The 17,078-nt window shown below is 50.3% G+C and overlaps 1 protein-coding gene across 6 annotated transcripts in view; it reads left to right on the top strand.

The window, feature by feature from the left end:
- Mbp (myelin basic protein) overlaps positions 1-17,078 on the top strand; it is a 108,132-nt gene that overhangs the window by 38,931 nt on the left and 52,123 nt on the right. For all 6 annotated transcript variants that reach the window (XM_052201370.1, XM_052201369.1, XM_052201373.1 and 3 more), the window contains exon 3: positions 4,776-4,863. In XM_052201370.1, coding sequence (XP_052057330.1) covers positions 4,776-4,863 — 88 coding nt within the window. The remainder of the gene's footprint in view (positions 1-4,775; positions 4,864-17,078) is intronic.

The raw sequence follows: 17,078 nt of genomic DNA, 5'->3' as shown, positions 1-17,078 counted from the left end.
CGGAAGTGAGGGAGGGCTCAGCTTCCCAGTCTCCAGTCCCAGGTGCTGTTAGTGGACACCGAAGTGTGTTCAGCACAGCAGAGACGACTGTGGCCTTAGGCTGCCTGCCCGCTGTGCCATCATTCCTGACACCTCCATTCCTGGACTTTGTCATAGGCTTAGCCACAGCAGCTCAGCTGCCCTTCAACAGGAAGGCCTCAGGGTGACAGCTCTTTGATAACATCCCTTCTCAGCTGAGCAGTCCTAGGTCATTGTCATTTGTCTGTGACATATTGCTTGGTCACTTTGGACACCTCTCTGCTGATACCCCCACTGCAGCAGGGCCTGGTAGTCAGGAATGTCAGGTTTCCTCTGGGGCTGATTAGTGTGCGTCCTTCTCCAGCACTGGGTTCCAAAACTGTAGCTCTGCAGGTTTCAGCGATGGCCCTGGGCCTCTGACTCACCCGTAGACTCACAGACGTGACTTTCTGGGAAGCCGTGGCAGGGTGCCCTGGCACAGCCCAGGTTCTACATCCCCATGGCTGAGCATGAGTCCCTAGCTCTCAGCCACAGGGAAGGCCAGGAGCCAAGAGGTCTGAGATGAGGCATGTGCCTGAGGGCTACAGCCCACCCCTGGGTCCAATTGGGTACCAGGTAACTACTGGAGTAAAGATAACAGAATCTGACAAGCGGAACCTTCTAGACAGAGGGAACAGAAGACGGGAAGAGGCGTGCCACGCCCTCTGTACCCAGGGTCAGCAGTTTGGGGCTATGGATCAGACACAGTGCTTCATGCAAGGGAGACAAGCACTCTACAGACTGGGCTAGATTTCCAGCCCTCTGTTTCTCTCTGAAGTGACATTGCCAAGGCACATAGCCAAGGTAGGCTTGTCTGCTGGGTGCAGGTATGGGCTCCTCTATCCAGATGCCAGGGTCCCTAAATGAACACCCTTGCCTTGAATGTTAGCTGCTGCTTTGGGTCTTAGGTATTAGACATAGATGCCTCAGGGTAGCCAAGGTCTTGGGCATCCTAGATGGCAGGCGAGGGCTTAACTTCTGTCGATAACCTGTTCCTTATTGACCCATTGGGTTTTAAAGGTTTCAAAACTCTCAAACTCCATTCTTATATGTGCTTTCTGAGTTAGGTAGTCTGTGGCCATGGTTCCGAGTTTAACACACAACCTGTCTTAGTCAGGGTTTCTATTCCTGCACAAAACATCATGGCCAAGAAGCAAGTTGGGGAGGAAAGGTTTTATTCAGCTTACACTTCCACACTGCTGTTCATCAGGTCAGGACGCAGGAGCTATGGAGGAATGTTACTTACTGGCTTACTTCCCCTGGCTTGCTCAGCTTGCTTTCTTATAGAACCCAAGACTACCAGCCCAAGGATGGCATCATCCACAACCCCCCCCCCCCCATCACTAACTGGAAAATGCCTTACAGACAGATCTCATGGAGGCATTTTCCCAACTGAAGCTCCTTTCTCTGTGATAACTCCAGCCTGTGTCAAGTTGACACACAAAACCAGCCAGTACACAACTGGTTCTGCAGTGTGCTCTGTGACGCATCTCGACACCACTGTTCTCCTAAGTGGTCTCCAAGTGAGTCAGAACACTGTAACGTCTTCCTCTCCCAGAGCCTCTTCTGAACTTTATATACTACGTATAAAGAACTCCCAGAACTTTATACAGTATGTATTAATGTATCTTCTGACCATTCAAATCCCCAGTGCTCATCACCACCAGGCCATTAATCCTCCAGAAATGACTGAATGGCAGGTGATCCTCCTCTGGGATAGTGTGTCACCCAGGTGCCTGGACACTGATTACTTAGAAGCATGTCACTAGGTCCTGAGTCACACCAGGGTTCCTCCACTGCATTCAGCCTAAATCTGGCTTGGCAGCTCCAGTCTGGGGGTCTCAAGAAGACCCACCATGTGCAGTGTGTCTGAGGAAGACAAAGAAGGAAGTGGGGATGAATCTGGGAGCCCCAGTCCCTTCTCCCAGGCTCCATGGGAAGCTGCTCCCTGACATTGGAAAGGTCAAAGGCCATTGGAGTTTCTCTTTCATGTTTTTCTAAGAGATGAGATGGATTACTGGCTCCTGATAAGTTAAAATCGTAGAAATTCCTTAGCACTGGAGTCACCTCTTTCCTCTCTCCGCCATCATTAGCCATGTGCCAGACTTTGGTCTTATTGAAGTGTTAAAGAGCTTGTTCAGTGTTCTGAAAGGCCAGAGGGGTGTCTGCCGGCCTTCCCAGGCTCTAGGTGGTCCCGTCAACTTTCCTGTGTCCTGGCATCTGTCTGTGTCATGGCCAGCCTGCATGGCAAAGCGTGTTTTCCCTGTGACAAGGATTCCGTTCACTAGACTAGGCCCACACTATAATCTCCGTTAACTTTATTGCCTCTGTGAAGGCCCTATTTCCATACAAGGTCAGAGTCCCAGACAACAGAAGTTTCAACACAGACATATTTTAAGGAACAGGAAATGCATAGAGGAGACTGAAGCTTATCAGCTGACAGAGTTGGGGAGGATTGGGGAATGGTAACAGATACTAAAGACCCTAGCAATAAAGATTGTTGAAAAAAATAGGAAAGACAGACCGGACATGATTATCCGATGATCGATAGGAAGCTTGGTGCACCGGCGAGCACCAACTCAGCAGTCACATGTGAGCCTTGGCTTCTAGAATATAGATTAGCCGCAGAGACAACACATGGGCGGCAGTTGCTGTGGCGAGTCTCACAGGTGCTCTCCCTCTGTGCAATTGATGCTATAAGCACCCAGAACCGTCTGCTAAGGAATCCTTGCCTGTGGCTCTCATCCATGGCCAGGGTCAGATGCTGCAGCTGGGTCCTCCATAAATGAGACACCTGTCTGCTGTGGGATATCAGCATCCTGCCACACGGCCCGTGGACCACCACCCACCCCAAGTACACGCACACTCCTATCACAACCAATGGTGTACACGGCATCTGAATCCCACGTATTCGTCAATCCTAGCTTCTCTGTAGGCATCAAATTAGGCTCCTGCTACCCAGAGATCTGTGTGGGTGGGGTGGGGGGTGGGGGAATTCCAGTGACAGGAAATGTCAGGTGCTTTACCAGCCATCATTCAGACACAGCCCAACCGGGACATCCAAGGACAATGGAGTCCTTCTCTGCCTCTGCAGTCCTGTTCGCTTCTCTAGGCTGTAGCCCCATGCATTCTGGAACAAGGGTGCACAGATAACTGGGTTGTGTGGCCTTTTGGAGGTGGGATCTGTTCTTGGACCTGCTTTCTGGCCCCCAGGGATATAGCTTATCCTCACAGAACATGGCTAGAGCAAGGTAACCCCAAGAAAGGGGAGCCAGGCAACAACATCCGAGATGCATATACCAACAGCAAAAGACCCAGAGCCAAGCTGAGAGCATCGCAGGCCCCAGGAGCTGGCACACCTGGAAGGCATCGCCTCTCTTTCATCTCCTTTAACAGAGAATTCGTTTCTTCTTCATAGAAAAGGGCATTGAGCTGCAGAGAGATTAATAAGTCCTTGCCTAGGATAACAAAGATGTCTAAGTCATTATACACCTAGGCTCGAACCACAGGGCTTGTTATCTCAATCGCTGCCTGCTGCTCCTCCCACCGACGCCATGCAAAGAAGGAAAAATGATACTGAGTATCTGACCAGACTGAAGGCTTTTAGGAAGAGAGGGGCTGACCAGTCGTGTGAAGGCACAGGTGCTGTGCGTTGGTGGCAGATGACAGCCATACAGGGACCTGGGGTGCTGAGTCTGGAAAGGGTGGCAGCCCATAGGTGCTGTGGCTGTGAGAAACCACCCAGTGAGAGTTGGCCCAGCACCTGTTAAAACCAAATCACCATCTGGAAATGAGCAGAAGGGTCTCCAGGGCAGCCCAGCAGGGCCATCGTTGTGATGGACAAGGGCCAGAGGTGATTCTGGGCTAGGGGAAATCATCCCAGGGATTCACTTTCTGAGGACTTCAGGGAGACAGGAGTGGGGGCAGGATTCAGTGCTACACCAGGAGCAGGTGCAGGATTCAGTGCTACACCAGCACCAGGCTGAGTCTGAATTTGATATGGTTTGTGAATATGACACATTAAAATTATCCAATGAGATAACACTCACATAAAGAAACAGAACACTATCTGCTCCCTACATTTGTGAATTAACTATACTCTTAAGTATTTAAACTCAAACACGGAGAAGACGGCATGGGGCAGATGAACCTTGAAAACATGGCGAGTCATATCTCAGGGTTATTGATGGGAGGTAGGCACGGAGAGCGTAGAGGGTAGATGTGTGCCCAGATCTAGTGCTTTAAAGACTGATCATAAATATAAACGGTTTGTGTCTTTTGTCTGGAACTGAATAGTCAAAGGTGGGGCAGAAATTCCCAACTGGGATTAATTACTATCACAAGGCACACTGAGTGTTAGCGTTGGTACTGTCCCCGGAGTCCTGACTGGCTTCTGAATAGGCTTAGTTAGAATTCAAAGAAATATAGTCTGATGTCAAGTCTGCCTCTGGAAGCCATTTGAAGTCTAAGAGTGACCAGACAGGCCACCAGTCTGCAGGCAGGAACTGCCTGGCTATTAAATTCTATCCAGGCTGACACTGGCACCCTTTCATGGGAAAGCATCTGTGTGGAGCCAGCGCACTGTGATTGTTTAGGCAGAGCAAAGGAGACCCCGGAGCTGAGCCCCATTGCCCGCTTGAAGACAATGTATCCAAATGTATCTGAATATGTCTAACTGTATTTGTTGCTGTGTTGTTGTTGTTGTTGTTGTTTTTCAGGATGGTGAGATTCACCAAAGAGAGGCTGAAAAAAAAAGAAGCGTGGGCAAGCTTTCTCAGACGGCCTCAGAAGACAGTGATGTGTTTGGTATGTAGCAGCAGAGAGGGGAAAGCCCCTGTCGTGCTTGGACTGTGAGCCCCCCACCCCCCACCCCGCCTTCTCACTGGGAAAGTTGTATTTCAGGGGCCTGGGTCCATCCATGTCTTTGTGTGTGTGTGTATGGGGGGGGGGGGTTATTGCTGTTGCTTCTGGTTTTGTTTTGATTGGTCTTTGTGAGTGTGTGTATGTGTGTGTGTGTGTGTTTCTGTATGTGGACACAAGCTTGCATGTAGTACAGTGCCTATGAGGACATCCTGATGCCAAAGGACATTCTGAGTGTGAGTCTTCACCTCCTGCCTTCTATGAAACCAGGTATCTATTGCGTACACCAGCCTAACTCATCTATGAGCTTCCAGAGAGCCGTCCACCTCTGTCTCCTTCCCTTGGCACAGAAATTACAGCTATGCACTGTTGCACTTGGTTTAACATGGATTCTAGGGAGCCAAACTCATGGCCTCCCATGTGTGTAGCGAGTCATTCTACCCCCTGAGCTATCTATCCCTCCACCTCTGTCTTCATTTGTAAACACACCTGGGCAGTGGCACTGCCCTCCTGCAAACCCTCTCCCACGTGACCTAGGGCTCTGTTCCATTTTGTCTTCTTTTTCGCTCCCTGTAGCCCGCAGGCTCTGCGCAGTCTCCCTCTCTGACAGTGTGTGCGAACTTCAGCAAGCCTCACAGCGTTGAAAGCATGCTGATGGGGAAGCGAGCTTGCCAAAGCCCGTGTGCTCGGGCTGGTTGGAGACGGTGACTCAGCTCTGGCTGAGAATAACTGTGGTCTATGAAATGCTCCGTTCTGTTGCTTCACCGGCACACACTACCCTGTACACTGGCTTTGTTTCTTCCTATTTCTCAGAGGGGGGACAAACACCCGCATCTGATTTTTTGAGGAATGTGCTTATCTAGAGCCCTAGGGGCACTGCTGTCTCTTGTCTTCCCTTGGGGAGACAGGAGAAGGCATGTGTGGCTGAAGCTAGCCTGTGTGGTAAGAACCCACTGTCCCAAGACGACACAGCAGCCAGGCCCTGCCACTGCAGGGATCATGGTCCAGGTCATGTAGCCTGAGTTTCAGTCACTCAAAGCACTGCCCTTAGCCACACTCTCCAACCCCCACTTGCCTATGCGAAGGCCTTTCTTCATACTTCCCCACACACACTATTTGGTTTCTTCAAAATGTCTTCTGTGCTTTTTCCTTCTTGAGCAAATATCTGTGGCCAAAAAGTCACTGAGATCAATGTGACCCCAACGACTGAAAACTGTGACCGGGGCCTAGATGTACAGGTACAGGCCAGTGGGGAAGGAAGGAACTTTCCGGTTTCTTTGGCTATGTCCATTTCTACTTGAATTTTCCAAGGGCGTTCCTGTCTTTAGGAAGTGGGGTGTTCATTTTTTTAGTGGTGGAGGGAAGAGTAGAAGACGGCAGTGTGGCTGCCTGGTAGCAGGGTGCACAGTTTAAAATATCCAGGGCAAGGCACAGCACAGAATACAAGGTCTGCCTGTACTGTGTTTAGGGTGGTACGGAGTCTGCTGAGACGGGTCCTTCACTTGTGTTTTCTAAGTATGCACATAGAAGTAACCGACATCTGTATATACAGAAGAGTATCGGGGGTACCAGAGAAAAGGCAAATTATGTATACCCAAGTTTGCATTTTCTTTGAGTAAGTGTCTTTAGTATTAGTTCAAATTTTTTGTTATGCTAGGGGTTGCATTAGGGAGTTGAACACATGCTTACATGAGTGCTTTACCACTAAGCTGTGTCCCTAGTCCCAATTAATCGCTGTTTAGTTTATTTGTAATGATAGCAGCCCTTGTGTAACATATGTGTGTATGTATGTGTATACAGATACAAAATGTATGTAATGCACAAACCATGTCTTAACAAGAGGCCTCTGTGAGCCTCCTCCTCCTTGAATTGTATAAACACTCTGATTCTTGAAGCTGTCACCATGGCAGCTGCCTGTACCCTGACTGGAAGGGAGAGCACTGCTCTGTCTCTCCACAGCACAGTGGCTGGTGGTTGTTCCTGAGACCTAGGATACAGATATACTCACATGTGTGGCATGAAGGCACCTCAGCACTCTTGCAGTGTAGACGCAGTTGGATCCGAGTCACCCTGATGCACACATAGCTCATACTGGTTGTGACTGAGTCAGAGTCCAGGGGTGTGTGAGGAGCCCGCTGCCTGCAGATGTCCTAGGTTCACTCAACCCTGAGTCAGGGAGGCCCCCCACCCCCAGTACTCCTCAGCAATCCTCAATGATGCCGACAAAAGACACTGAGGTGCGGAAGCCCTGCCCTGGAACTTGATAAGCTTGCCTCCTGGCCCCCTCGGGGATATACACAGGTTCCGGGTTAAAGATGAAAACAGACAAATGAAGAACAGAAGTGGCCCTGGCTGGGTTTTCTGTTTTGTTTGTTTGGGCCTTTTTGGTTTTGTTGCTGTTTTGTTGTTGTTGTTGTTGTTGTTGTTGGTGGTGGTGGTGGTGGTGGTGGTGGTGGTGTGTGTGTGTGTGTGTGTGTATAGATCAGATAGATCAGAGGAGGGCAATTTTTGGAAGCTGAACCTCTTTTCCAACATGTGGGTCCCAGGGACTCAGGTTGCCTGACTGTAACTAGCTAAGGCGTCCCTCCAGCCTCAGCATAAACCGCAGAACCTAGGAAATAGATCAGAGAATTCTTTTTTTTAATCTTTCTTTCTTTCTTTTCTTTCTTTCCTTCCTTCTTAAAGATTTATTTCTTTTATTTATAAGAGTACACTGTAGCTGTCTTCAGATACACAAGAAGAGGGCATCGGATCCCATTAGAGATGGTTGTAAGCCACCATATAGTTGCTGGGAATCGAACTCAGCACCTCTGGAAGTGCAGTCAGTGCTCTTAACTGTTGAGCCATCTCTCCAGATCCCCAGAGAATTCTTTATAAGTGGATAGTGGTTCAGACGTGGTTGCAAATGAAGCCAACCCCCTCTGCTTCATAAAGACTTCTCTGACCGTCCAGGAGGCTCACAGCATTCCAGAAAAGCAAGATCCTTGTCATTCACTGCATTTCATGAACAAGGAATTGGCTGCAGCCCTACTGAGGTCATCTCTAAACTCTCAGAGAGCGTTTCGTTCCTCAGTCAGAGAACAGGTGAAGGATGTGGAAAGTGCTGAGAACTGTCTCCCATAGCCAGAGCGTTGTCACAGGATGCACATACCCCTAGGACATTGGACATCATGGAGTCAGAAGGAGGGTACTGCTTCCATTGAGAAGACAGCGTGGCTGGGATGGACTGGACAGTCAGAGAGGAGTGTGAAGGCAGGGTTGACAGGGCACAAGGGGTGCGTCCAATGGCTCTAAAGCCCAAGCCAAGCCAATCAGCCGAATCCAGACTCACTTCCTCGCTATCTTTTCCAGGCCAGAGGCAGCCCTTGAGTAAGCAGAGGCATACAAGCTTTGAGACATTACGTTAACGGGTAAAATGCCACTGAAAGGCTGCTTCCATCTCAGGGGAGTGTCTCAGCAGGCACAGTGTAAGTTTCCAGTCCTCTTCCTCTGTCTGCACTGTGGTTACACCTCAGACCTGGTTGCCTGGAAACAACACAGGAGGAAGGAAATGTTGCAGGGCACCGTAGCCTAGGGAACCGTGTTGACCCCATTTTGAGGAACCAGGCCATTTTTCAGCTGGCTAGTTTTTAAACTTTGTTGAGCCACACACCCACATACCACACTGCACACACCATTCTGTTATTGGAAGGCAATGGGGAAGAAAGTCAGCACGCCCCACCCACTTCCAATGGAGCTCTCAAAACAGGGCTGCTCCTGGGCCGGTCCTCAAGATGAGCAACTGTAGTCATATACACCATCCACCAGAAGAGGGCGCCACTGCTCTGCAGGCGTGTTCCTTCCACACAGTCCAGGACTGAGAATCTGCTTGCTAAGTGCACAAGCTGCCCAAGTTTGGCAGGTAGCGCAGGCAGGGATGGCTGAATAGCAGGGTCACGTCTCCTTCCACTGCTGTCCTATCTCATATGTCTGTCAGGTACACAGGTGAGGTCGAATCTTACCAGTAACTGCCCGCAGTTACATCAAACGGGTTCCTGGAAGGGAAGCTGGGGATGTATGGGAAGGCGGCAAAAAGAGAGGAAGACCAAGACAACATTGCTGTTCAAGGTCTCAAAGTTTAATGGAGAACTCCAAATGTATAGGCAGTGGAGAACCCTTCCCCCAAAGGCTGGAAAGTTCAGTTGCTCTGCAGGCAACTAGTGTTTCTCAGGAAACTGCAGGTCCTTGAAGAACAATGGGCTTCACCTTGGTCTGAGCCTCCACCCTAGGTGGAGGGGATTATGGCTAACACTGGAGTTCCCGCTCAAAGGCTGGGTGAGGAACTTCACCTTGGTCAATGTCAAGTTCCTGCCTGGGTCCATGGCACCTCAATAAGGCTCTCTACACTTGTGGAAATTTACGAGAGGTGCAGGTGATGGAGACCTGCATGTGTCCAGTGTTGATAGAAAACATATCTGTCAGAAACATTTGCATGCCCTTGTCTCTGTGGCCCATGGCTTGAGTCAGTCTACAGTAAGGGAGCACACAGGAAGCAACAGATTACTAAAGACTGTGAGCTCTACATCACATAAAGATGCACCGAAGACAGCCGTGATTGCTGCGGTGGGGATTAAATGTGAGATTTGACCACCTGCATGCTAAGTCAGATATCTTGTGTCACACAGGATGTGGCAGAACTGTGCGATTTTTAAAAAATATTTATTTACTATATATATATATATATATATATATATATATATATATATATATATATATATATATATATATATATGAGTACATTGTAGCTGTCTTCAGACACACCAGAAGAGGGCATCAGATCCAACAGATGGTTGTGAGCCACCATGTGGTTGCTGAGATTTGAACTTAAGACCATCTGCTTGCCTGGCGCCTGAGGAGGTCAGAAGTCCTAGGAGCCCCTGGGACTGCAGTTATAAATGGTTGTGAGCCGCCACGTGGGTGCTGGGAACCAACTCTCAGGCTCTCCACAAGAGGCACAAGCTCTCCTGACCACTGACCTGATCCACCCTCCAGCCCTGCTTATTTGGGGTTTGAGACAAGATCTTCCTCCGTTGCCCAGGATAACCAGGAACTCACTACAATCCTCCAGGTTCATCTCCTGAGAGCTGGGCTTGCTGGCATGGACTGTACAGCCATTTCCATTCCGATAATTACATACAGTTTTACACAGCCATTTTAAAGGACACAACGTTGTGTTTAACAAATTCTAAGAATTTTCCAGCTCACTTTTGTTGTTGTTGTTGTTGTTTTTGATTTTTTTTGAGACAGGGTGTCTATGTGTAGCCCTGGCTGTCCTGGAACTCACGCTGTAAACCAGGCTAGTCTTGAACTTAGAAATCTGCCTGCCTTTGCCTCCCAAGTGCTGGGAATAAAGATATGTGGCACCACTTCCCAGTCCAGCTCACATTAATAGTAGAGATGACAGTTACATGGAGGTCATGGGCCACAAACTGTCCTGTTGACTGACTTATTTATTGGGATAACCTTCTATCAAAGCCTCAGCCTTCTGTCAACAGATGTGATCTGACCCAAAGACAGAGAGCTGGACAGACCAAGCTACACAGCCAGGACTTGGATGGGTATGACTTAGGGAGTCCGGTTCTATGCTAGAAAAAACCCTGAGGCAGGAAGTCAGTGCTCCCAGAAGCTGAAGTCTCCTCATCCCCTGACCAACTAGAGGTGGGCGGTAGGCCCCAGGAAGAGGACAAGAGAAGGTCGAGAGAGGACAAGCAGAGAGATGTCATCTGGTTCACTTGCCAGCCTCCACTTTACACTGTTGCCGTCCTCCTCCTGTCAGAGGTGCCCACTTCCATCCCAGCATCGAGAGCATCAGTGAGGGAGCTGCTAGGCAATCTGGTCATCGTCCTGGACACACCTGTAATCCCGGTACTCAGGAGGAGGCGGCAGTCAGAACCCTGCTTACAAATAGGCACATGACAACCCCGGAGCTCAGCCATGTTTGGGAGCGTTGCAGGTTCATCCGCGTCTCTGCTGCTCTCCATCACCCATCACTGGGGATGCGTGCCCCAGTGTGGTGCATGGGCTAGAGAAGGACTAAGCAGCATTTGCTGCTGGTACCATCATTAGTCACGGACACCCAGAACATCATAATAAAAATGTCATCTATGACAAATGCTGCGAACACAGCTTTGAGTCTTGGAGACTTGGCTCAGTGATGTGGCCCAGATGCTCTATCGTATGTTCACCACACCAGTAAATAAAATAAATATAGTACTTGAGCACTTCCAATATTCTAGGATGGGGCCTGAGAGGTCAAAGGTCAGAGGAGTCAGGGGTCAAGAGTCAGAGGGGTCAGGGATCAAAGGTTAGAGGAAACAACGCCTCAGCAAGAGGATGCGCAGAAGCCAGGAAACCTTTGCAACGAGAGGTGGGAAGAAAGGGACTATGCCTTGACCAAGCGCCTGACCACTAGCGTGTCCACGGGGAGGTAACCTTTCTGAGAGAAGACAGTCCTCTGCCTGAAAGAGCAGGGCAGGAGCTGAGGAGGAGAAAAGTTCTGTCTTTCTAGCTGACGGAGCTGGAAAACAGAATTCTTACACATTCAGCATCCATTCCTGAGAGGGAGTCCCCAGGCGTTCCCCAGAGCAGCCCCGCCCCAGCTATCCTAACTGACTCAGCTACCTAATTTGCCCTATTAGTGAGGACAGATTGAGCTGGGTTTGCGGGCATAAGATCTTTCTTGCATGTGTGCGGGCCTCCAGCCCCGCCCTACCCTGGACTTGCCTCATCGAGGCTCTAGATCGTTTGTTATCTTAACTAACTTCTAAGTGGAGTCTTGGTGTCAGTGTGAACTTGCCCAGAACTTCCCAAGACTGGAGTACACACTCTGTACGTGGGATTCTCAGTCTTTATTTTCCCCCATATTTTAAAAATAAATGTCGTATTTACTTCATTCTTTTAAATATGTATGATTAGTTAATAGATTAAAGGATCGAAATTAATTGATGGGTTAGAGGATATACTCCAACTATTTGATAGACTATTTTGTGTTCTGACCTGTGTAACCACTGGCATTTTATAAGGCTCCAATGGTCCCAATTAATACTCTTTTGAAAACCACTCTTCTCCTATGTGGTAGAATTTGAGAGTGTAGAACTCCAGCCCTTCAGGGAACATTAAAGACCCAGAAATAGCTGGTTTCTGGTGTAATTACATTTGCCTGGGGCCCAGTACCATGGTCTCCAGGGTCTCATCAGAGTGACCCGCTCAATCCTATAGGCCTTTGAGTTTGTGACTTTAAAGACTTTGGCCTTTAAGACTTCTTTAAGAGATTCCCATGACCTTTACAAGAGTCCAGTGACTTCAGCTGCATATGAGGCTCATCCACAGTTTAAGCCCTTAGATGATACTATTTCTTCTGTTCTTGAATTGCTGAACTAAATCCACCATATCCCCACCCCACACCTCTACTACAAAAAGAAGCACCAGGAAACATTAAGACTGGAGCAACACGTCACACAGACCCCGTCCTGGCCAGGCTGTGAGGAGCACACAGGTGAAGTGATGGATGACATAGCTGCTCCTGAATCCTGCTCCTCAGATATCCCTGAGGTGCGCTCCAGCATCCCGTGTACCCATGTACCCAGTGCCCCTGTTGCAGCCACGTTTCCCAGGTTAGACACACACTCTCATCAGGACAAGTGAGCTGTGCCCAGCACGCCTTAGGCATCCTCACCCCTAAGTCCTTGCCACTAGCAGTCCACGAGGCCTCTCGCCTTTCCTCAGAAGGTAGGATGTCTTTCTTGCCATCTCTAACTTCTTGGGGTCCTTGTATCTTTCAATTCATCCTCATACTTTCCTGGCTTCTGCTTTCAGGGGAGCTCCTGTGAGGATCCTGTCCCTGCCACACATTGTCTATGCTCCTAGGCATTCCTTAGAAAATCCTCCATGACCTTTGAACCCTTATGCATGGTCTGCATGGTCTGTCTCCAGCTCAGGCAGTAGCCAGGCCTACATTGACTGCAGCTCCACTACAGGAAGTGGCTTGAACGGCAGGTGCCTGGACTTGTATAAACTCACCTCTGGAGGGCACTGTTCAAGCAGGCTAACCTCAACACTGGCATCCACCAGGGGAGCCCCTGCAAGTCTCAGCTCAGTGTCCCTTCACGGTGACCCATCCTGAATTGAGACACAGCCTGTCGGAACTCCTAAATCCTAGAGGCTCAGAACCCCAGCTGCCTTTGCGTTTCTGCTCAGAGGGCCGAACAGTGTCGGGGAAGAGAGGGGGAAGGGTGGTACATCAGCTGGTGGTGCTCCTGCCAAGCAAGGTGGCATCCATCACTTCCTTCCTGGTCCTCTGACCAGAAGTGTCAGACATCCCCTCCTCCACACAAGCCACTGGGAAGGGCACAGAGTGTGGGCACTGCCCCCCAAGGGGCACTTTCTTATTTGTTGCTTGGTCCCTGCCCAATAGATTGTAAGTCCCTGGGAGACAGAAAGCAACCATCAGTGTGTGCACTGTTAAATCTCAAAACAGGGTCGGAGCTTCAGGGCAGCTTCTCTCCCCTCCTTTCCCCTCCCCTCCCCCCCTCCCCTCCCCTCCTCTCCCTTCCCCTCCTCTCCTCTCCCCTCCCCTCCTCTCCCCTCCCCTCCTCTCTCCTCTCCCTTCCCTTCCTCTCCCCTCCCCTCCCCTCCCCTCCCCTCCCCTCCTCTCCCCTCCCCTCCCCTCCCCTCCCCTCCCCTCACCTCCCCTCACCTTCTCTCCCCTCACCTTCTCTCCCCTCCCCTCCTCTCCCCTCCCCTCCTCTCTCCTCTTCCTTCCCTTCCTCTCCCCTCCCCTCCTCTCCCCTCCCTTCCCCTCCCCTCCCCTCCCCTCCCCTCCCCTCCTCTCCCCTCCTCTCCTCTCCTCTCCCCTCCTCTCCCCTCCCCTCCCCTCTCCTCCCCTCCCCTCCTCTCCCCTCCTCTCCTCTCCTCTCCCCTCCTCTCCCCTCCTCTCCTCTCCTCTCCCCTCCTCTCCTCTCCTCTCCCCTCCTCTCCTCTCTCCTCCCCTCCCCTCCCCTCCCTTCCTCTCCCCTCCTCTCCTCTCCTCTCCTCTCCTCTCCTCTCCTCTCCTCTCCTCTCCTCTCCTCTCCTCTCCTCTCCTCTCCTCTCCTCTCCTCTCCTCTCATCTCCTCTCTTCTTTTCAGAGACAGGGTTTCTTTATAGTCCTGGGCCTAGCCGACCTAGAACTTACTATGTAGATGAGGCTAGCCTCAGACTCACAGAACTAGGCCTGCCTGTGCCTTTCGCGTGCTAGGATTAAAGCATGTGCCAGGCAGGATGCCTTCCCTACTAGGAGAAGCTTTTTCAATACTGAGAGCGTGGCAGGAGGGCCCAGCTCTACCCTCTGCTCTCTGCTCTCTGCTCCCCCCTTCCCTCTGACACCCCCTCTCTCAGACATCTCCTCTCTTGAGCACTGCCTCTGCAGACCTCTGAAATCCACCAAATTCCCCATTCTGTATCCCTTAGGACCCAGGCTATTGTGTGTGCGCATGTGTGGTGTGTACATGTATGGGTGAGTGTGAATCAATGCACACATACGTGGGTTTGGCTTGTGCCTATGAGTGTGTGCACATGTGCAGCATGTGCATATGGATGTGTGTGTGTGTCTGTGTGTGTGTGTGTGTGTGTGTGTGTCTGTGTGTCTGTGTGTATAGCACTCCTCTGCCAAGGCTGAGCTGCCTCTGCTGTGGGTGCTCATGTAGGACAGTAAAGAGCATGGGTGAAGAGATCCAGGGACACTGCCTTTCTCCCATTTGTTAAAACACTTCTCACCGGAAGCTGAGGTTTCCCGGGTGGTAGCTGTATCACAGTGATGCCGGTCCACGTGGGAGGAAGAGGGGGAAGGCTGAGTAAGAGTCCCAGGAGCCCGGGGCTGTGCAGGCTGACTCCCACAGAACAGCCATGACTGCCTGTGCCTAAAGGGCTCGGAAAGCCTGCGCCAGAGAGCCCCACCTTAGAAATGCCCCCGAGTCACTTAGGGTCAGCAGAGCCACAACAGGACAGGGAGCAGATATCGAGAACAAAGAGGGATACAGTCTCCCAAACACAATAGCAGATGTGATGGGCTGCAGCCACTGGGGAGCGATGTGCTGCGCCTGGCCCAGGGATGCTGAGAGCCTCCATGCACAAGGCCCCGCCGGACATCTTGGTCCTTTCGGACCTTAGTCCCTCTGAGCATGTTGTTAAGTGTCTTGGGTCAGATTTCAGAAGCACCTAAGTCTGGACTTCACCAGGAAACGGGGTTGTTTCACACTGTCTCTTCCTTGTCTGAATTTGTCACTGGACTTGGGAACTCATGTGTCCTGTAAGAAGGTCACACTTTTTCTGTTTACTCTTCGGCTTATACAAATGCACTGCGTGGGCCATCGCCAGTCTAAGAGCAGGGGTGTCACTGACTGCCCAGAAGGATCCTTAAGGGAATGGATGTCTCTCAGGGGCATGTTCACACCAACATCTTACACATGTAAGAAATAATGAGTCTTGCATTTTTGGTTGTGAGCCTAGTCAAGCCAGGCAGTGGTGGCACACGCCTTTAATCCCAGCACTTGGGGGTCAGAGGCAGGTGGATTTCTGAGTTCGAAGCCAGCCTGGTCTACAGAGTGAGTTTCAGGACAGCCAGGGTTACACAGAGAAAATCTGTCTCAAAAAACAAAAGAAAGAAAGAAAGAAAGAAAGAAAGAAAGAAAGAAAGAAAGAAAGAAAGAAAGAAAGAAAGAAAGAAAGAAAGAAAGAAAGAAAGAAAGAAAGAGTCAAGATGGAAGACGTTTGCCTTGCCGTCCTGGGACTCAGCAGATGTTCCTTGCCCTCTCCTGTTCCATGATCTTTGCCCACATCACCCCAAAGCAGACACACTCCCATGTATCCTGTGAAGAGGGTTACGTGGCATTTATTTGGAAAGCTGTCAGTAACCTTCCTGCCCTGTACACAGCCGCTGGACACAGCTCTAGCCACTCAGCAGCTAAGCCAGGCTTGGCACTACCCATTGCACATCCCGCGTCACACACACCTGCCAAGAACATATCTGGGTGCTGCCCCCTCACAAGCGCAGCCATGAGAGCCAGGTTGTTTGGGCTCCTGGCAGAGGATCTCCTGTTAACTATTGAACTGTTAACTGAGCCAGGTCAGCTGTTGGGCAGCAGTTTCTATAGTGTCCACTGTGGCCACAAAGGACACAATGGAGATGCTCGTGTCTATCAGCAAAGGAACCCTGGGTAACTTGCTGAGACTTATGGACATTAGAATCAGAATGGACCGTTATGCCAACTACTGGCCACTGCAATTCACAGCTACAGTTGCCCGCAAACTACAACTTAACTGGGAAAGGACTCCATCTCTCTTCCAAGCTTGGAGGATTTTGACTTTATTTATCTCTTTTAAGGCTTTCCTTGAGCTAAAACTTTTCGTTGAAATTCGTTGAAATGAACAGAACACCCCTTCAGGTTCCATTATTTTTCCTGGAATCTTCAGATCCAAACACGCTGGAAACAAGTCCAGCAGGTGTCCCCTCCCAGACCTGCAGCTTCCCTAGAATAAGAGTGGCAAGCGCTTCTCCGGGAGTCTTTGAGATGATGGTATTAATAAATAAATCCACAATGGCTTTTCCTTCCTAGGAAGTCCTGTTAGTGAGTGTCATCTCTTTCCTGGGGAGAGTGCAGCTCCCACTCCAGTGTGGCAGGATCTGGCACGCCCAGGCTCTCACGCTGGTGAACTCACTTGCCACACACAGTCCACCTCCAGCCCCATGGAACCCGCACTCGCAACGGCACTGCAGGGATGTCGCTTGTCTGTACTGGCACTGGCCTTTAGAGGAAGATGCTCCACAGTACCTCCCTCTGGTGTTCACGGGACAGTGCAGTGAGGAGAAGTAGAGATGTCTTCCAAGGCACTAGCTGATGGGGATGGGCCAAGCTTCTGCGTTGTACCATTCTATGGATGTGGCTGAAAGAAAAAGAGATACAGTATGGGCATGGATTCAGTCATAGCTGTGGCCCAGCTTTTCCTCTGGTGTAATAATACAAGGGGTGTCTGCCTGGTTGTTTGAAGGATACAAGGACCCTTTAACATCTTCAATCTCTCTCTCTTCTCTCCGTGTGTGTGTGTGTGTGTGTGTGTGTGTGTGTGTGTGTGCTTGTATATAACTA

The sequence above is a fragment of the Apodemus sylvaticus genome, chromosome 13, assembly GCF_947179515.1.
Source record: "Apodemus sylvaticus chromosome 13, mApoSyl1.1, whole genome shotgun sequence".
Taxonomy (NCBI): Eukaryota; Metazoa; Chordata; class Mammalia; order Rodentia; family Muridae; genus Apodemus; species Apodemus sylvaticus.
Note: the sequence above shows the minus strand (reverse complement) of the source record. Positions and strands in the feature narration are given on the sequence as shown.